Raw genomic sequence first — 22,058 nt, 5'->3', positions numbered from 1 at the left:
CAATATGTGTCTTGGCCATTTTCGTTTTGATCGCTAAATTCCCCTTGTTTATAATAATCACCGTTCCTTCAGCAGGATACTGTAGTGATTCAAAGTGTGATTTTAGCAAACGAGTGCTTTTGTTTTGAAATCACTTCCGTGAGTTTGGCCCCGCCCCTCACTCCAAGGACCATTAAGTAAGGTAAAAAGCAAAAAGGCCTCTCAGACGCTCTTCCGTTTACGTGTTTAATAAAGAAAAACAATTGGACGGTAGATACACGGATTATTTCCCCATTACAATACCATACCAAAACCATAACAATACAGTGTAAAATACAATCTGAATTTTAGTCATTTCTGTACACAGAGATTTACCTTGGATTACATATCAGCACACATACTAAAATATTTTAGAAATTGATTAAGTATGAATTATACTCAATTAGTTAATTGTTCCAATTTTTGACAATATATGGAAATCCATGTTTTGATACTATTTTATTCAATGCAAATAATATCACAATTGAGAGTACAAAATAATAGGATTTTTCTCCGTCACTGCAATGACTTAGAAATCCACATGAGGGCACTATCACCTTTATTAAGAAAGAGCTCTGAGGCTTTCCTTCATCCTCACTTCACCTCAGCACTACTGTATGTCAACTCAAAACGAGGAAATGCCCAGACATTACTTTACGTTGCACAATAATCTGAAACTAAACATAATCTTTGATGCTGGCGGAAGAGGACAGCTCTTCAGGTATGCATTGAGCCCTGTTAACAGCATTCAGGCTGGAGGCTGTCTACCTGCTCATGGCAGGTTGATGCCAAGGTCCTCTCATGAATGAATGGACGGTGGCCTCTGGGGATAAATCGAGAAATATTCCCATAATTCAGCAGGGGTGACTTGCTGTGGCCTGACCACTCTAACCACAATAACAAGAGCATTTTAGAGAGGGAGCAAAAGACTCCGCAAGAAAAAGAGAGTGACATACTGAACAGCCTGTGTTTATCAGAGCTTGGGGATAGAGGAGCTGCACTTCCATCAAAAACACAGCGGGGAGTGTTTCCTGTGTTGATTCTCGTTTTATGGGAGTGGGATGATTAATCACAGTTGGACCACTGGGATTGACATTTAGCTACAGATACTTATGCAGCTTTGTGTGATGAATAAACAAAGAGTCTGTGCCATTGTGTCTAAATGCATCGTCTGCTAAAGGCAGGCTCTGCCATCTCACTGTTTTGGAGTCGCACAACCCAGATCCCTGGAGCGAGGAGTTATGTTACATCACCTCGCTGTATTCAGATCATACCTGACCTTCTTTGGAGGATTCACTCAGATCAGATAAAGCTGCATGCTGATCCTGAGCAGCAGGATGTCCCGATATATGGATTGAGAGATATCCAGCTTTTATTCTGTCAGCACCACCTGTGCGTGCGAGATGCTCTTAAGAAGTTTCTTGTTCTTTGATCGCAAATGGAAGTACGGAATTTTAGAAAAGTTTGCAGTTGCATCCAAATATAGGCTGGTAGAAAATGTCTTCTACCATAATGTAATCCTCAAGCTAAACTTAAACATATCCTGCATAGATTTAGATAATGCTATGAACAGACATTTTGACAGCTGTATCAACATATACTTGATTCTTCTTCTTAGCTCAGGCCCATTTGTGCTTGCACATGTTGGAACGTGTCGCTGTGATGGAAGAACGTCACGGTGCTAAGCCTCGGTGTGGGCGAACATAACAAAAGCCTCATTGTGTCTGTACCATAGGTCTGTACCTGTGTGTCTCACAGTAATAAAATAAAGACATCGCCATGTTTCCAGTCTAAATATTGTTAACCATGTGGTTAATGTGCTCCAAAAGCCCCCTCTCCTCCAGAGTCTGCAGGTTTTACGCACATCATCCAGATATGACAGAGACAAAGACAGAAGGACAGAAAAAGCATCAAGTAGACAAAGTAGCAGAGATGTTTTCAAGGAGCAGATTAACTGAGAAAAGCTACAAATACAGTGTGTTAATCAGATAGCATAATCTCACATACAGATGTCCTGATGCTGATGTTCAGGCCCCTGGCAGTTACTTGACACCCGTCATATGCTCAAACCTTACCCTTACAAGACAACGGACATCTCTGTACAACTCTGACTTCCTCCCCATTTCCCCCAATTTCCCCTCCTCAAACCCCCCCCCCATAACATCCCGTCTGTCCGTCTGCCAGAGACTGTCTACGTGTTGTGTTCAAACTGTACGGCCACATTTAGACCAGTGGAATAAATGTGTTGTGTTTTCCTTCAATTGCTCTCCCTGCTTCTCTAAGACCTCTTTATTTGCTGTCGCATAACAAGCCATGTTCTTGTTTTCCATCCGTGTGAGGGCGTAGTTGTGGATGTTACCGAATGGCAAAAAACTGTTGAGCAGTATTTTTTTGTGGTATTTTAAAGAATTCAAGTCTGTTGAGACCTTGTTTTGCTTTACGAACAGGGAGTCATTTTTATTTCTGTAACGGCTCATTTTAACGGCATCTGAGACACCATAACAAGCCTGGCATTTATACATTTGAAAAATACATTTTTAGAAGAACTGATGAGACTGAATTAGGACAAAACTATGAAAATGTTGCATTTACGATAATGAAAGACTCATCAGTCATCAGTTTAGACCTTGGTTAAAAATACAGATATCCAAAGCAGAAGTCATTAATTATTTTAGGCATCCTTCAGGTAACCGCCCCTGATTTTTGAACTCCAACGCACCACAAATACTTTTGGATAAAAAGCTAGTGAGAAAACATCTGTCATTTTGTATTCCCTAATGGGAAGTCTTACATTATTGTACCTCTCATATTCTAAATCTATTAAGCCCAATAAAGCAGGGACTGTGTTAGCACATCCTACAACAACAACGTTAAAACTGGCAGATATTTGACTGCAATTACCATCACTTCCAAAAAAATAAACTACAGTATATCATAAAACTCCAATTCCCAACAGACAAAAACCTATGACATCTTTATGGTGAGTTAAGTTGAATATGGCAGCTGGAAATAGCACCATGTGTACCGTGGAAATGTTGTGATGACTGCTATTGCAGATAGAGAAAACTCAGGATTTTACATTTCCTCTCCCCTCTTTCAGTTTTTTTTATTAGAGCAGTTAATACAGGCTGATCCAGCAGGGGAAAAATGAAAAAGTGTTTGTAGTGGTGGAGCCTGGAGAACAAAATCACTAAGCCTCATAAGTCAAGAGAAATGGAAAGGTTGTCAATATACCAAGCCAGAAGGAAAAATAAAACAGTTTTATGTAACCAACTTCTCTTTGTATGCTTCATATGCTACACATATATAGTGCAGCACCTACGAAGGGAAATTAAACTGAGACTGAACTTGGGCACATTTGAGTCAGTGAGGCATGTGATGACTCCTTCTGTGAACTGGATTTTAAGTAATACTCTGAAATGCAAATTGCATGATAATCAGACTGATCACCTGGCAACATGACAAACCCTAACCCTAAATTACATTCTACATTACCTTAAAATATTTACACTAGCATGTTATGTTGTTGGGTGTGAATGTATTTGTTTAGTTTCTCTTTTACAGTAAAGCTTAACTCTGCTTCGGTCCAAAATCATAAAAATACCTAAACATGTATTTATTTCTACTGTAGGTCATTTTCAGCTAGAGTAAAAAAAGAGAAGTGAAAGTTTCATTTTGAAACTTCCCTTTTATGCCATTTTTCTCTCTGGATTATTTTTTTGCAAAACAGCCTAATTTATCCAAGCGTTACACACATTAAAAGCATTGCTGTTTATTTGGAAACACATTTTTAGATCGATATGGATAGTGTCAATCATTTACTTCTAAAAGTATCAGGATTGAAAACTCAGTGCAGTGTGTCTCATCATCTACGTGTCCTGTCAAAATGTATTTGAGCAACACCCGATCCCTCCCTTTAAGCTGATCAAATAGCATCAAAACATCTCATATCTAATGCTTTTAGACACCATGTGCAGCTCTATATCCAGGAAACTATTTTTGCTCCACACGTTTGCTAGTACATCAAAAATATATTCTACCATGGCATAGGCACACAAGCAGTTGGAAAATGAAACAGTTGTATTATTTCTATGTAACACAACCACTTCCTACCATGAGAGCTATTAATCACAAGCTGACAAGTTGACTATTTCAATGTGAACATTAGCCTGCACGAAGAAAATAAAAGCAACGGAAATTGCATGAAAATAATCTCTGCAGGGATCTTTTAATCCTCATATGATGTGGAAACTATTTATATAAACAGCTAGGTAATTAGCAGTCAATATCAAAAACACCATCAAGATAATTTCAAGCGAACTTTCTTGTATTCGCACCACAGCTGGAGTTTTCAACTGTCAGTTCTGCCCAAATTACCGTTGGCTCACTCCGGGCAGCATTTATTTAGCCTTTTAGTGACAAATGTTAACTGCCCCGGTATCTATCGGGTCACACTTATTTTGAGTACGTCCAATGGGGACCACAAATTATGTGAGAAATTGTCTTGATAACTCAGTTTCCTCTGAGAGATATTTACATCAGGGAGAATACAAAGATAAATAAAAAGCCAGTTGTTTGTGCACACATCTGGTGTTTCCTGTATGTTTTACTGTTTATGCTACTGCATCTTTTACCAGCTGTCCTTATTCCCCAGTGTGCATTTGTGTTTTAAATATCTATTCCATAGACTTAAATTCCTGGCATCGCTCTGCCTGGGAAAATACCCCCACTAGTCCTTAGTGTTGCAGTCCATGTTTCCTTACAGTCTCCTGGAGTAGTGCATGTGTTAGTCCTTGTGGTGAAGTGTTGGCAGTGTGGTTCAAGTCCGTTTGTGAGTCAGACTTCTGAACTGAAATAAATAAATTACTCATAAATTGAGATGAGATGGTCGATACCCCTCTCATATCAAATAGTAGAACCATCAAGCTTTTTGTCCCAACTATCAGCAACAAAGTCAATGAGTATTTTTCACACAGCGAAATCACTAACAGTTTATATATCGGAATCTATTATTGCATACCTCTTTAACGCTCTGTGCATGCAATCAAAGCAAACAATAAGCAAATACATGTTAACACAGTGACAGCGGTAGAAAACAGCATGTATAAAATCAGTAATTGGCATTGTTGAATTCTTGATGATTCCCACTCAATGTAATGCCTGTGCTGCAGTGAGCAACATTTTGTTTTTGTTCCTGCTTCAGTCCACATGACTATCATCAGTTTGCCCTTAGTTAAAACGAAACATTTATTTTTCTTCCTACCTGAAATGATCTCGAAGAGAAATTTCCCTCCTTCATCGCCGCTGGTCGGATGTTCTGTAACTTTGTTTCCAGGTAAGAAAATGGCTCCCTGTGGAGAAACAACATGACAGTTTAGAATAAGGTTATTTTAGATAAAACATTTAGGATTAAATACTGACTTAACGTCTTCGGCATAATACATCTGTTCAGTTAAGTATATTCCCTTTACTTTACACTTATTCATCCTTATTGTTTAAAGGGGACCTATCATGCAAAATGCACTTTTTGATGTCTTTTATACATAAATATGTGTCCCCGCCCCGGTGTGTCGCGGAACTCACAAAGTGTCGGAAGACAAAACCCTCTCTCTTTTCCTCCGTACACACATCTCTAAAAAAAAGAAAAGAAACGGGGGTGCAAACGAGCAGATCCAGGATTTTGGCTCCTATGACGTAATTGGCGGCATGTGGCACACGTGACACATCCAAACCTATCGTCTCCGGCACACGTGACACGTCCCAACCTATCGTCTCCGTACAGTCGTCTAGCTGAATCCCCTCTCGCAGCTGTGTGTCTGTGTATTCAGCAGGATGTCTGCAGGAGGCACTTAGAGTAAAGTTGTTATATAATACATATAATGGCACTGTTTTAGCGGTAAACACTTAAGAAAGAACATGTCAAGCTATGTGCTGTATCAGAAACAATGCACGGCGTGTTTTGGGAGAAATATGGTCTGTGTTTCCATTAGCAAGCATGCTAACACTCAGAGCTAATGCTGTAGGCTACTGGAGAAAATATGTGTAAGGCAGTGGCGTGCAAAACGCATCAATGACAGCGACCCTCTACCACACAAAACAACACAATTTATATAAACATCTATCATGACAGGGCACCCACAGCCAAGTAACAATTCAAAATGAATTAAGTCGGCATGGCGGCCCACATTGAAAATTACTTGGGCCTACCTTTGATGATCAAATCACTTATACAGAAAGTCCATCCTCCTATCCTTTTGGATGAAGTACTTGATGGCGGGTCATTCAGCTGATCCTTTGCCACTCCAATTTATCATTGTAACTCAATCTTGAAAATGACTCTGTTAATAATTTCGCAACAATGTCATCACTATCATTGACGTGAGCCATCATGAACGAACTTATGCTAATCATAAATCTGTCCGGCAGTGGCTCAGTCAGTAGGGGCTTGGACTGTGGGGCCGGCGACCGTAGGGTCGCCGGTTCAAGTCCCCGACCAGACCTAAATATGAAGTGTGGACTGCTACTCGGAGAGGTCCCAGTTNCATGTGGAGATTATCCGGCTGAACAAAACGTGCATTTATCTAACAGGTTCGTTTTCCGCAGACCTTATTTCGAGCAATTTTCCAAAATCCTATGGAGAAATCCCATTGCTTTTTTGTCGAGGTAACCCATGCGAAGCTTACTTCCGGGTTTTAGGACGCGTCACTGCACCTCTCTATACACATGCATAAACTTCACAGCGGGCGGAACTTGTCATAAAGCCCACTCATTTAGAGGGAAGATATGATTGGTCAATTGTACTGTCATTTGACATTACTCTCTCGTTGAGTTACCCTAGCTGGCACTCTGGTGGTCCTGCTATGAATTCACAATCAGCTCCTGTCTTCACAGTAACTCGCAGAGACGGCTCAAGGAGCTTCTTTCATTTAACCCTTCACATTCAAACTAAAACTGAACAGGCAGATTCGAAGGATTAATTTCTTTCGAAATGTTATTTTAAATACAACTAAATCAAGTTTCTTTTTAAATGTTTTTTTTTATGTTTTCAAATATGATTTTTTAGAATATCTTAGGCCCTATGACGGCTCGCCACTGGTGTAGCGTAATGTCCTTGTGGTAAACCCTGCGAAAGAGAAAGGTTTGAGCTCCATACTTTTTCAGAAATAATGCTTGAAGTGGTTGGGAACATAATATGGCATTTAATCACGGCAGCGTTTAGCTGAGTTTCTCCCGGTAGAAAACTCTTAGCAGGGGAAAGCTGCGGAGACGCTACAAAGGGGCGTGGCTAGCAGCAGACGTTCCATTTAAAGCAGAATCAGCCTTTTTGGAACAGGGCTGGAATAGAGGGGTATGAGCAGTATGAGGCATGGCTACAATGGGTGATCTGTTTGGTATTTTAAGCAAAAAACTTCACAGACATGTTTTGTATAGGTATGGCCCTACAATATATTTTTCAAATATAGCATAATAGGTCCACTTTAAGTTTGACACTTTGATGCTAAAATGTTGCCTAGTTTAAGACCACGCAGTGCTTATTTGAGTTGCATTTAATTTGTAATGTTTTTTTTTAGATTGTACTGCACATTTGCCATTTGATATAAACAGTTCACTCTGCAAGACCTTTCCATCTGCACACCTGAGCTCAGCAGCTCACCAAATCTCATGTTCCATAACAGGAGAAATATGTTTAAATCCCTGACATATTAGTCAAACTAGTTTGCATCATCATATCCAGTATTTCAACATCTTTGCCAGTCAAAAGGTTGTACACAAGTCCCCATGGGCGGGTCTGGATGATGGAGCTGAGCTGTTATAAAATGTGGCAAAGTGGCAGCATTATAGTGCATCACCATCTCTGCCTCAGCTCTGTCCACAATGATACATAATCTGGGTGACACTGGAGGCCAAATCATCTCCGCTTTAAATAGCAGGAGACTCAGCATCAGCTTTTTCCAGACTGTACCTCTCAGTGACCTTACTGTGGAGACTTCCTGTAGGTGAGAGAGGCGGGGGGGGGGCAGATTTACAGCATGTGTCTAAACAAGAGACTGACACACTCACTGACTGGACCAGAGATTAGATATTTACCTCTAATATACCTGTACTCAGAAAGGCCACAGGTAGTATGTGAAAATAGTGTGTCATTTTTATATTTTATAACATTTTATCGGCGAAACGGTCAGTCTATAAGTTAAAAGTAATGTTGAATTGCTATATAATTCAACAAATCATTAGATGCAACCCTTAAGAATTACATTCTACTGTAAGAGTTTTAAGACTATATATTTTAACTACATACACCACACGCTTAGCAATTTAGTAACTGCGCAGTAAATCACAAGTACCTGCATGTGGTAATTCTATCGGAATTACAAAGAAGTTACCGTACTTAAACTGGGGAGTAACTATTAGGCAGTTAATTATTCTTCACAGATAAAATGAGAAACTATAAACAAGGATTACAACACAACCAGCTGTAGGTTGACCCATTATGCATTCAAACAGTGACTCTTTACTTGATGAACATTGTTACATCCGTGCCACAACGCAGCATCTGACAATCATTAGAGTGCCCTTCATCTGGTTAACGCAGACAAGATGTGCATTGGTGACAGCAACAGTATTAAGGAGCCAAACACATTAACAGGATCTGAGGGGAGTCCGTTTCCTTCCTGCAGAGAGAGGGCTCTTTAATGAGCCATAACTGTGACAACCAGGACGTGGAAACCCTACCTGGGGCCCACATGAACCTCTTTAAAGGGTTATAAAAATGGGACAGACATGCTCACGATTGGAGGAATGAGTGTTTGATGTGGTTGTCCGCAAGAGAATCTGCTCAGCTTCAGTGTCATGGGATTAAAAACTTCTCTAAGAACTTCTTTTTTTTTTTCTTCGAACACAGATCTTTTTGTCATGCACATTGTACTGGATCCAAGGAAACAAGAGATGACTTCAATGGTTCGTGTGTGGGTGAGATAGACTTAAAACATGTATGCCTTATGGGTTGTGTATATTATTAGAAAGAAGAAAAGGACCTGCCTAGTTGCTCCATATTCCGAAGCCACAAAACCACTGATATTCCCTCCCCTTCTAAGCCACAGCCACACTTTCCATATTGACATCCTCCCTGGTGGCCTGTTGTTTGCTGCAGACAAACCCCACCACAGACAGCGTAATATTTACAAAGCAAAGAGTAGCCTGGCCCAACCCAACATGGCAAGAGAACCCAACTTATTTTGGGGGTTTCTCTGCCATTTTAATAGTCGTTAACAAGGATGAGGTCATTTTCTGGAAACAGTGTAATGACACAAGCCCACTTATCTTTTGTTCTCAACCAAAAAGCTCTGCACACACATATGGGAGAGAAGAGGCTCAGAGGAATCTGTTTGAGGGAAGCGACAGCAGGAAGCTCAGGTTGCTGAGCCGTTTCTGAGGCTTTGTCTAAACAGTACACTCCAAATTAAATCAAATTCAGTGTGTTTTCTCATACTGCAAGCAAATACCATAATACTGATTGTATTGTGATTCAAGCACTTCCAGTTTTTTTACCACTGCAGCTATTAAATCCAAATGTGATGTCCTGTGAACTTTCGCGTTTGTTTGGAGTTTATTGACAGTTATAGGGTGAATGGAATGGTGCGCCTCATTGTTACTGCAGCCTTAGACATTTGATTAATTACCACTAGGTCAGATTGGCTTTTCCAATAAAATAATAGGAATACTCAGTAGCAGCTTGTACACCATGACATATGCAATCCACTGTTTATATCTTTATATGTTCTGATGAGTCAATGGAAATAATTTGTGTCCTCTGCCCTTTAAAGAATGTAGGGCTTTCTCACCCAGCCGACAGAGAACGGCTAACTTTATCTTCCCTTTTGTGCTGAGAGGCTATTAAACAGTAGGTTTTTATTTATTTTTCCACTGAAAACAGCTGCACCAGAAACTGATACTATCAGGACAGTGAGTATGAACCAAACCACTAAAATTGTAGATAAGTAGCTCAAAATGTGCTTTAAGTTTAACTACAGGATGAGTTACTTGTTTTTGAGCCTTCACATATCAGCATGTGACCTGGTGTTAGTGAAAATAAAGATTCTAGACAATTTAAGGATAAAAATAATTACGCCAAAAATAAGTAACTATACGTTTGTTGAATAATAATGATTTGGTTTGATGGTGAAGGAAAAAGGACATGAAATGCAGATCAATAAATTGTGGAGCAGAAATTGATTTCAGGTTTCAAACAGACAAATGCTCACACTGAAGTCAATTAAGCAGAAGTTATTGGTGCAACAGGTCATTTAAGTGCTCGTTAAACCTTGGCAAGTTGTTGAGCGGTCCTTTTATCCAATAATGACTGCTCTCCAGCCTCAGTGACCTTGCAGACAGGAAGTCAAACTCCCTGGGAGACATTCTCTATATTTTTCTGAAAGCGTGTAAGTGCATACGTCTGCCTGTGTTTATTCTTTTCAATAGTCAAGTCTGTACTTTTGCCCTAAAGACCTGTCTATCCATGTGGCAAAGATTTACAAACGGCAGTTCTGCCCTTATCGCTCCACTGAGTCCATCAATCCAATAAATGTCATCATTATTTCACAGTTATAAAACAGGTAGCTCTGTTCAAAAGAGTACAATACCCAGTGAACCCAAAGCTGCACCTTCATAACACTCACTGAAATATTAATATGCCTGTCAAACGCAGTGTGGAAAAAAGTAAGCACTTCTACATTAATCTTTATTTATCTGGTGGATTAACTGTGCGTGATTGATGTGGGATATTAGACATGATAAACCAAGAGGAGAGGATACTTAAAATAAATGACAAAACAAGGATGTATCTTTTAGACAAGACAAGTAGGTGAAATGTTTGCTAAAATCAGCGAGAGGCAGCAAGGACTTTTTTTTAAAACAGTGACCAAAGAAGAATGAACAGGTACTGTAATGCACATTTGTTTCTATGTCTTTTTCTAATGTGAAATAGATTAATTATCATACTTAGGCTTTAATGCAGGCAGAATTTATGAAAAACACACAATTTCTGGCACTAAATACAACATTCTGACAAATAATGTGCAAAAAAAGCTGGGAGCTATAGGCAGACAACAAAGAAAAGCATGGTCTGACTCACAAAGCAAATCTATCAAAACACGACAAGATCCCTAAGACAGAATAAAACAACAAGACAGTACAGCGATTTATGTGCGAGCAGCTGGAAAACGCACAGTGTCCCGTCACGTCCAGCAGGAAAACCTGTTACTGCTGCTATTGTTGATGCCAAAGCAATTACTGTGAAATCTTGTGAAAAATCAAACTAAGTACATTAAAGGAGAAACAGTCCTCTTTAAAAAAGTCAAACCTCAAGAGAAGAAGGTCAAAAATGTACTTTAAAAAAAAATGATGCTATATGACCTAGTGGGACACATGGAGTCGGACTCAAACGTTAACAGGCTTCAAGCCAAAACATGAAATGAAACTGATGTCATATAGAATACTGTAAATGTAAGGACAAGCATTAAAAATGTCCTCTAATGATGCACTGCGTATCCGTCATCAAGATTCCTCTGCAGTGCAGAACGTCTCTTAATGTCTTTATTTAACCTTATTAAATATACATATAAGCGATATCTATATTCAACTTATTAAATCTATACTGTATAATAAATGTTATTTAACCTTATTAAATCTATGTAAGGATTTTCTTTGTGTAACCTTATTAAAGTCTGACCACTCCTTGAATGTATGCATTTAATGGATTAATATTCTTCTAAGGTCTAATGTGCAGATACAAAGTGCCATGTCATTGTAAGGCATAGTGTTTCACACTGTATAATACTACATCATACTGATGGTGAACAGTATTGAGTTGTACTAAAACATTTTCAAGTTGTGGTAAAGTTATCAAACATTTTTTAATAGACATAAAGTAACAATTAATGACAATTCAGTAGCAAGTGTGGATATGCTTGTATGTAAAGTACTAGAGTAATAGTACTAGTAGTTCTATAGACATACTGTATGTACATGGTCCTGTTTAAAAATCTAAGTTTCAAATGTTTCCTATGATTTTGTTTCATGGCTCTTTCAGCTGAACTCCAAGTTTCAGAATATCTACACCTTTAAAAGTGGAGCACAGCTGCAGGAGGCACCATTACTTAGTCTTGCAAAGTTCCTGCACATCTATTTTCAAGTTAAATTAGTTTGCAGCTAGTTCAGCTGGACCCTCTGTTACTGTAGAGTCCCACCTCTAAAACTAGAGCACAGCTGCACTTTCAGTCGAACGGAGAGAAACCATATTACTGTTCATTAGCTTTACTTCCACTGATGTCGTGCCTCATGCTGTTTGTTTGACATCTCAAAGCAGACTGCCTGGGGTCTTAGACTATAAACACCCCCAGGACTTAAATATCACTGACTACCAGGAAAGAAAATGTAGCCTTGATGTACAGAATATCTTCTGAAGTGTTAAAATTATGACATTTAGTCCAGCTGAACCAAAGGAAATGCTGATTGACAGTTTGAAATAAGGTGTGTGGATAGTATGACGAGGCTGCCTGCCATAGTATGATATCTTTTGTGGGTTCATTTGAGTTTTATCTGTATTTTTCCTCAGGAGAAACTGAATACCTACAGGCATTTCAATGTGACCATTACTTTTTGAGATGCCTTGTCATTGACCAAAGTCTTTCAGTGGATATTCTACAGTACTGCCATACAAGTGTCTATATTACACACAGTCAGTCATTGCTCACAGGACTTTTCAACAGCGATATCACACATTTGTTTGTCATCCAGCACGTTTGCATTCATTTTAGGTATATAGAGTGTGTATTTATATGATCTTCTTTCACATGTGCTTGATGTCCCCTTATTGGTAATTTAAGCTCTTTCCTTCCTGTTATCCAATTAAGATTTCTCTAAAGATAATGATGTATAGTACCTTACTAAGACATGCTATACTAACCTCATGCACAGCTTTGATTTATAGTTCAGGTTCTTCACAGCAAACTGAAATAAAGACAGACTCCAGAACTATAACAGAACACTTTTGTGTTTCTGAAACCGGATTCTGCTCTCAGCTCTCCCTCCGGGGCGTATAAGGGGACACAGTGGAATGGATTATATGGCGTGAACTGATACTTCTGATACACATTTTTGTCTGACAGATCACTTATGTTGCTGACTTGGGACTGACTGAGCAGCGACCTGCCACACAGAATAAGAAGGATAGTTTTCATAATAGTACCTGAAAAATGTCTCTCTAAGCTTGTTCGCATTTGCTACAAAAACAATTGAGGGTGACAAAGCCAAAACAATTATCTAAAAGGTGCTGAATCAGGTCCTTTTAATCCATTAATATTTAAAAAAAATACTTATTATACAGTAGTAAGTGGAAGTTAAATTATCCCAAAACTACAGACATTAACCAACCCAATACAAGTATATGCAGTTTGATAATACAGAGGCTTGTACATGTAACGGACATGGTCTTTTGCCCGGGATACAAACTGAAGCCCCTTTTGTGTTTAGAATTTTGATGTGCTTCGAGACAGCTCCTGCACCAGCTGCACACTCACTTCTTGTGAGGTAAGATGCTCCCTTGCACCTGCACATACCTAAAGTGTAAGCAGGCTACCACCAAAGGTATTGGGTACAGAGAACGTTTGAGAAAACTGAGCTGGTTACAAGTCTAGTGAGGGTTAATTGACTTTTCTGTCAATCAATACAGAGCTTATTCGACGTTTATTCCCCATACAGGGAATAGTCTCTGTGTTTAGTGTGCGTACTAGGAATACTGACAGCCAGAACTGTCTTAGATGTTATTCCACCTTTAATGTACTAAGCCTGCTGCAGAAAAGGACTCTGCCTAAATATTATTGTCTATCCAGAGTAATAATGTATGAGAAGATGCCTTATTTGGCTTTAAGTATGAGTTGTGACCCAGACTCAATGTAACACCTAAATGTGACGTCTGTGTTTCGATTTGTAACCAGAAGATGATATCAGCTGTACGTTTAGTGACGTAAACAAGAGGGTGTTTGGATAGTGTCCACATTATTGTCCACATTATTGTCCACATTCCTCTGACATTCAAGTCAGATCACGCCTGGATGTGATGTGACTCACTGCTACCTTCACAACTTACAAAGTACACATACAAATATACATTCTGCTACAGTTACATGGTACTGTTAAAGTCACAAGTTGTACCATCCTTTGGCAATTTCCAAAGTGGCTACAGAGTAACTGCAGAAGCAAGGCTCAGACAAATGGTACAGTGTTAATGTTTCGCAACACAGTCTTGCAGAATGAATGATTACAGAGCTGCAATGGCATTTTATTTACTCCCGTTAAATGCCAAGGTCAAACAGTTTACGGCTAAAGCTCGGGAACCAAGTGTTATCAGTGCGTTATTGCACTGTTGCATTATTGATTTAATAAAATGTCTCATTAAACTACTTTTCTTTAGATCATGTTGTTTGGATTCACACACGTCGCCTTTGTGCTATACATATTACTCGGCTAACGTAATATCATAATCAAACTTTAATAAGCCCTGCATTTCTAAATACATTATAATACAATTAAATTGGTCCAATGTATTCATTCACAACTGTCTCATTCATTCATGATGGTACCTCGTATACTTCACTGGAATATACGTAGTTACGATGCTAAGTGGTTTAAATTACAATAATCATACCATTTCACCCGCTGAATGAATTCTGTCTTTGTTAATGGCTCGGCCAGATGAAATCTGAGTGCATGTGTGTGTGTGTGTGTGTGTGTGTGTGAGAGAGAATGTGAGCGAGTACATGCATGCTTGTGCGTGCATACATCTCCATGGGCGAGTAAGGGCAGGCAGATGGCATGTTGACGCTGAGCCCACACGTGCCGTACCCTGCGCATGCTTTTCAGTGACCCTTCACCTCTATCTGACTCCCATTCTTTAGATTCCACCAGTTGCTCAGAGAGGTTTGGCCCGACTGTACGGGACACAACATGGTCCCTGTTTTGACAATAATAATATGCGCTATTCGTTATCTAGAAATATCAGAATTCTTCAAGGCACTTGTAATTCTCCTTTTGTGCCAGTTCATTACATTATATTTACCAAGCAGTATAAATGCACGAAAGAAGACAAATACTACCACCTAAAATCAGATTCAATTGGATCCTTATGTCTGGAGAGGCCATTACAAAACAATTAAAGTAAGCATTTCCCAATCGCTTAAAATTAAAGCAAATATATTCAATAATTGTTTATCGAATCATTAAACAACAATGCATTATTTAAAATATGTTTCTAGTATTGACACCTAGAGCTTACAACTTCTAGCTAAGTATCCTCAGCTCTATACAAGTTGAAAGCTTCTTTCAGCAACATAACAGTTTTCTTTTAACCACTCTTAAAGATTGTTTACAGGAGCTGCAGGAAACAGTTTTCAACACAAAAGCAATAAAAAAACAACTGTAGGCTACCTGCTCAGCTCCAGCCAACAGACAAACACATCTTGCAAATACCTAGTGGAGCATGTATCAGCTAAAAAGCCAGATATTTCCCTCAGGAGTTGGGAAACAACAAAAAAATAGCTGAACAGAGATTGGACTTAGACATTTGCTTGTTGGTCGAAGTATAACTCACTTATCATTGAAATAATAACTTGATTACAACTTTCTTCTGTCCGACTTCCACTACAATGTTTAATAACATTAAATATTGATCACCGGTCACACAGTCAGGTGTGCAGTTTTTTTCAAAATATCTTTGGAAACAGCTCCAAATGACAAACGTTTCTGCTTTATTGTGTAAAGACACCTGCATCAATTTAGAATCGGACCAATGTATGTCAGCTATGGCCCAAAAAACAAAATTGTGGACAGGGTAAAAAGGAACCAATTTAAAGTGTTGCCAGAAGAGGTTGCTTCAGGAAAATGTGGCCTTTGTGTTTAAATATGTGACTGTTCGTGTCTAATCAGTCTATGTTTTGTTGGCGTCTGTTTCCCTAGGCAACAGTGAGGGGCAGATGTTCCTTCTCCCACTGAGGAAGCAGCAATTAGTCTAATGTGACAGATAACAAATGGAGACTTCACAGCACGTGAGAGATTTAATTAATACAGTAGCTGATCTAAATATGTCTTCACACCGCTTCTTTATGTAGTTTAGGACAGGGAGATTTAAGTTAAATTAGGGGATGTATCTTGGTCCTCTGATCTTGAATGTCAGTATTAGACGCAAAAGGAACAACTTCATCTCTCCCTCCACTTTGCCCTACATATGTCCGTTTTTCAGGACGTTGGAAACTCCAGACTAGTTATCTTGTATTCTGTTGCTGTGTTTTGTTAGGAGGTTGTTTTGTGCCATGCTGTTCTGCTTTGGAGGTCACAAAGATTTAAGGGCATTGAACACTCTGCTTTCTGCCAGACCTAGTTTTATTGAAATCTCCCATTCTGTGCCAAAAGTAGCAGTTCTAGGTGTCTGAAATGTATGTTGGCTTTGTTTCAGAAGTATAGGCAAGAAAATACATGGAGTAGCTGAATGGATAAATAGAGAAGGCAGGAATAATTCAAAGGTTATTTCCTGTTAGTGAATTAGAATTATAATGAAGAGCTGATCATCTTTCCCACAGGATTTTCCCAGCCAAAATAACTAAGGCAAAACTGTAGACAGTAGACAGCTTAAGAACCAGAGCATCCCAGAAATAGCAGTAAAGAGTATCTCCTCTCTGTATCTGGCCAGCAGCCCACCTTCAGGGCTGGAGCCTTAACCTTCAGACCTGCTGCTGCTGGTGTGGCTCGGCTTCGGCTGAGCTGAGCTCACTGGGAAATCAGCCAGACAACGTTGTGTGGGTAGAGGAGCAGTTTGAAGATTTCAATTGTGCTAAATTCTCCTGTGGAAATTGTTTGGGTGGAAATAAATGTTTTTGTGGTCTTTTGTGGGGGTTTTTTGCAGACAAAGAACAAAGCCTCTGGTGTGAAACAGCTGGCCATTTGAATTGCAAAAGGTTGACACACAACATGAAATAGCTGAGCAGTTAAATGTAAATCAGGAATGGAGAAATCCGGAACAATCACCGATTAATAAAAACAGAGATCTGCAAATCTGCTCACTGACTCATGTCTATCAGCTGTCAGCCCTTAGCTAAGAATAAAATAATCATCTCCTGGCTGGAGCTTTATTTTGAATGGAGAAATATGAAAGTTATATTCATCACTGTGTGCAAAAGTGAATAAGCCTTCATTGTTTCCCAAGATGTTGAACTACTCCTTTAACATCACTAGTCATCTTTATTCAATTGTCTCTTCTCACTCAATTCCAGCAAACTGATCACTGAACAGCTCTATAATAGCAGCCACACAAATCAATGAAACTGATTTGAATCTCTTAGTTGTGAGTTCAATATCACCAGTGAATAAAATAATCCTTGTGAAATGATTATTTTTCACATCAAATCAAAGTTTATTTATAAAGCACATTTAAAAGCAATTTTTGGTCGGGCCAAAGTGCTGTACATGTAATAAATATTACAATCATAATAAAAGACAATAACATGCCTATGGTTTGTCTTTTCTAATGAGAATCAAAAGTCTGTCTGCCTCTTTGTTCAGTCGGCACATGCTCTGTGTGAGCGGCTGCCCAGCTACAGTAACGTTAGAGACGGCCTTATTGTCTGCATCACTCCTTGTCTCTTTTTCTTTGAGGATAGCTCTGTGTATTGGCTCACAACAGTTTACTTTGACATAAAGTCAAACATTCAAAACAAACGAGGGTATGTGAATTACAGTCGGGCGTGGTTATGTGTGATAGCATCTGCTCCGTAGACCACCATGTGTCCATTTTTTCAGAAATATAGTAATTTGTATTATTCTGACTAAATGCATGTGTTTCTAGATTCATTTCATGTGATGGGCAAAATCCTTTATACAAGATGCATCACGTAGAGTCACCTTAAAACCAGCAGGAGCCATATATTATGATATATACATTATTTATCCGGTATTATATCCGGTACTGAAGCCCAACTAATTTTGACTGTTACTACTGCAATACAATGTTTTTAGATCATATTACAAGTTTTACATACGTTTTTCAGGACCTTAAATGTCTATTATGTATCTCGCTTGACAAAATAAATATGAAACACACATTATTTCGTTTTTAGCTATATTTGTCCTAAAACAATCCCCTTTATTCTAACCTTAAAAAGACATGTTTCTCTCTGCGTTTTGATCTCATTGATCCATGGTGTACAGACTCTCTGTAATAGGATGGGGTGAAATTGGCTGAAGACATAGTGGAGGATTATTTTACTTGCTATAAAGCACATGCGGGGGCCCCGACTATCTGTAATGGGATCTACAGTCTCAGGCTGAGTTTTGATTGATGGCTCACCCAGATTATCTTGTAGCGCGAAGACATTTCAGATTCTATCTTTCAACGTATTTTGTTTCAGATGTTACATTTTTCAATCTGATGTCTTGAAATGTCCTTCGGTATCAATGGTTGTAATAATTGTTTCCTAATTATGGGACTTCCTGACTTATAATAAACGTTAAACTAATTCCAATTAAAAACACATTTATAAATGGACAAAGAGCTGTGTGTCCAGATGTGACTCATTCCCTCATGTGTCTCTGTGTGGCAATGAGCTAGCGTGCTTAACGTTTTCCAAATCAATTAACCTGACTCATGCAGTGTTGACAAGTACAATTTCAACATCTAAACTTTACAGGTGTACAACGAGAAACGAGAGTTTTTTGGGAGGTATTTTTTTAACACTACCAAATAATTTCTGTGAAGATAAGGTAAAAAAAAAACTTATAAAAGATTGTTTACCATATCAAGCTACCTGAGAACATTGGTGACATATTTACATATACATCATTTACATGCTAAACAGGTTTTAATATATCCTAGTTCATCTTATTTTTATTAAATACAGCTTACAACTGTACATAGTTGTAGAGTAGACCAAACTCAATGACTGTTTTGTGTAATTCCATTTACTTAGTTCTGGTATTTGATAATGCACAATGGATTAATTTGAATACCTATTGTGTTAACACAAGTTCCAGCATGATTAAATACTTGGCATCTAATATGTTTTTGTTACTAAGAGAGACAGCAGTCCATTTTGATTATATTATTTCAAAATCAGTTGTGTGTAGTCTTTCAGTTTGTTCACAGCCTTACCATGGCCTTGGTCTCCTCCTCGTCTTTGTAATAGTGGAGTTGGTCCCCTCGCAGAACAAACCAGCGACTGTGCCAAGTCTTGACAAATCCTCCCTGCTTCCTGAGCCACCCACACCTGATGACACTGGGTCGTCCCTGCCGCTGGACCTCTGTGCCGGCCTGACCTCCACTGCGCTGGGGACTGCTGTGGGACACACACGGCTCGTCCATTGCAGCAATTCTAATCTGAAAAAAGGGAAAGAAAATATTTATTGTTATTTGCAGAAGCAGTTCCAAGCAGGCAAAGGGTGAACAAATGATGAACATTCTGCAACATACTATGAACAACAGATGCTTCAGAATTTATAAATGCTCTCTTTCAAAATGCAGTAACCTTCTAAAGTAAAACAAAAATATTCTTCAAGATTTTAATCAAAAGACAAATGTACTATGTTATATGATTGGGGAGATTAATGGTATAATAATCACCTCAGCCTGACAAAAATAAAAATATTTTCTTTAGGTAGTCTGTGGGTTATGCAAGCTTTTCAAATGTCGTTTTAGTTCTAACAAAATGTGACAACTCAAAACCTCTTCAAATAACACTTAAACTATTTGTGTGGCTCAATAACTCATGAGGTTCAAAATGTATTTTGTTAAAGAGTTGCTTATTTGCTGTGTCAATTGGGAACGTTACACAGAACTCACACAGAACTCCAGGCAGACAGAGTGTTGAGTGTTGAGTGAGGGCAAGGAGATGAGAGCAGAAGGGGAAGTGTGGGAGGAGGAATTCATGAACCAGATAACAAGAGCACAGGCCAAACCTCTAATCCCTTTTTATCGGCTTCTTGTGTCACCAACCTACACATGTTGGCCCCCAGTCTCTCCCTTGCGTCTGTGTAACATTCTGTCTCAGTTTCTTTGAGCCTCAATGGTTTTTAGTTTTTCTTATGACAAAGCCCTTATTATTCAAGGGAGGAAATCTGATCTGGGGTCTCTGATGCATTGTACGTGTATGGTTATGTTCAGTTTGGGTTAAGAAACATTATGGATCATGACAAATATCTTATTTTTTCCCCATTAAAGCGACATGGCTATATGGACGGCAATATCTATATGTCGGTTGCCCGGACAACCTTTACAGTAGGCTATATGTATTGCCATGACATTGTACTGACATTAACTGTCCCCAACAGGATGTTTTGATAGCTATTTTCTGACGTTGTATCTACTAGCAGTATCAACAGGTTAACAGTAAAAAGTGTTTTAACACTTTGATTAATGACCAAATAGGCCCACCTGCAAAACTGAGGCTATTTGTGGCATTCTGCACTTTTAAGTACCCAGGCCCCTACATACTGTCACACACATGTGTTGACACATACACTCAGCATACAGGCCTGCAGACCTTTGCCTACAAAAACACAGGTGATGCTAATAACGTTAATTACACCACGTGTTGTGCACGCAGGCTCTGTTGCTAGCCTTAATTGAGCTCACGTGAAATCAGCTGCACCTGTGCTTTTCATATGTTGAGAAGCCAAAATCTTTCACGGCGTTTAAAAAATAAAGGCACGTTAGGCTAATTTGCTCACCAAGGAAGGAGGCGCAGTCCATATTACTGCCGGTTAGCTTAGGCAACTCCTGGCAACAAGCCAACAAAGTCCGTCTTTCATTGTTTTCCTGTTACAGAAACGGACTTATTTCCACCCAATGAACACACCTGCACACCGCCCTCACAGCCTGGACCAAAGTGTAGCAGCTGGCCGGATAATGGTAAGTGACGTTTTCCGGGGATTCGTTGGGATTGTTAATTAGAAGCAAGCATGGACTGTACATGCAGGGCCGGCCCTAGACTTTTGGGGGCCCTAAGCGAGCTTTGGCTTGGGGGCCTCCCTGACTCTAGCGCATTCTAACTACACACAACACGGAACCAACTTTTGTCTTATGATGTTAGCATAAGCACACATATTGTATAAATAAGCATGTAAACACCGTGGACCTAACCTCCTCTAGGGGGGTCCTCACCTCCTCTAAGGGGGTCCGGGGGTATGTTCCCCCGGGAAGATTTTTTTTTAAATATTGAAGTTAAAAGCATCAATCTGGTGCACTTTTAGAGCAAAATTAAGAGATCTATAGATACATCTCTCAACACCCATATGAAACAGAACTGTAAGCAGATTTTTCTTTATGGATATTTTACAAATCACTTAAACTGTATTCTTGTTTTGTCATATAGTATTTCATAACTGTTTTTCATTTATTCTCTCTGGCTGTCCATCTCATAATGTTCACATAGAAACTAGCTGTCAATAGGAATATCATTCAGAATAATTATAATTTCTTGCAAAAATCTGTCACAAAAAGAGTTTGCACATTTAAATTCAGGTGTTGTTATGGCAACGTCAGTGGCCAAACAGCCACATTTACTGCTTCAAATACGTTCAAAAATACTGTCTATACGTAAAGCAGTGGCAACTATGCCACCATTTCAGCTGACTTTTTCTCAGAAATACTGTCACATAACATTCATATATTTCAGTGCTAGGTTGATGCTTAGCTAAGCTAACTATGAAACACTTTAACTGACAGGACTCAGGATCAACTGTGTACTGTAAGGTAGCTTCTAGCTTCATGTCGAACAGTAAGTCAACATTTCCCAGAGAGCTTTCTTTGATATCCCAAGGTAACGCTAAAAAACATTACATTTAGATTGTATGACAAAGTGTTTATTTAATATATCTGAGTAGCTATAGCTACTTGTTAACGGTTTAGCTAACCCCTGCGATTCAAAGTAACGTCAACGTAGCTCCGACTGACAGTTTATTTTAAACATTGTCACAGCTCACAGGATAGGTACCTGTCA

General features: G+C 39.0%; 1 protein-coding gene across 1 annotated transcript; it reads right to left on the bottom strand.

Moving 5' to 3' along the window:
* Window positions 1-4,754: 4,754 nt before the first annotated feature.
* Window positions 4,755-20,956, bottom strand: LOC104961247 (rho GTPase-activating protein 24-like). The gene is made up of 4 exons (XM_010789511.1): window positions 20,916-20,956; window positions 19,214-19,438; window positions 5,282-5,369; window positions 4,755-4,867 (listed from the first exon to the last, which is right to left on the bottom strand). Exons 2-4 carry the CDS (start codon window positions 19,421-19,423, stop codon window positions 4,755-4,757), a joined length of 411 nt encoding a protein of 136 aa, XP_010787813.1. The 5' UTR covers window positions 19,424-19,438; window positions 20,916-20,956.
* Between the last annotated feature and the right edge of the window lie 1,102 nt (window positions 20,957-22,058).

Source organism: Notothenia coriiceps, unplaced genomic scaffold, assembly GCF_000735185.1.
Source record: "Notothenia coriiceps isolate Sejong01 unplaced genomic scaffold, NC01 NC01_scaffold00032942, whole genome shotgun sequence".
Taxonomy (NCBI): Eukaryota; Metazoa; Chordata; class Actinopteri; order Perciformes; family Nototheniidae; genus Notothenia; species Notothenia coriiceps.
The sequence above is the reverse complement of the archived record's forward strand: the minus strand, read 5'-3'. Positions and strand labels throughout refer to the sequence as shown.

What these genes read in the sequence shown, in the direction of transcription:
- LOC104961247 (XM_010789511.1), bottom strand. Translation starts at nt 19,423, where the DNA reads ATGGACGAGCCGTGTGTGTCCCACAGCAGTCCCCAGCGCAGTGGAGGT. An exon ending in AGGAGGAGACCAAGGCCATG is followed by an intron (nt 5,370 to 19,213) that starts GTAAGGCTGTGA and finishes GTTTCTCCACAG; the next exon opens with GGAGCCATTTTCTTACCTGG. An exon ending in TCTCTTCGAGATCATTTCAG is followed by an intron (nt 4,868 to 5,281) that starts GTAGGAAGAAAA and finishes TATTTATTTCAG; the next exon opens with TTCAGAAGTCTGACTCACAA.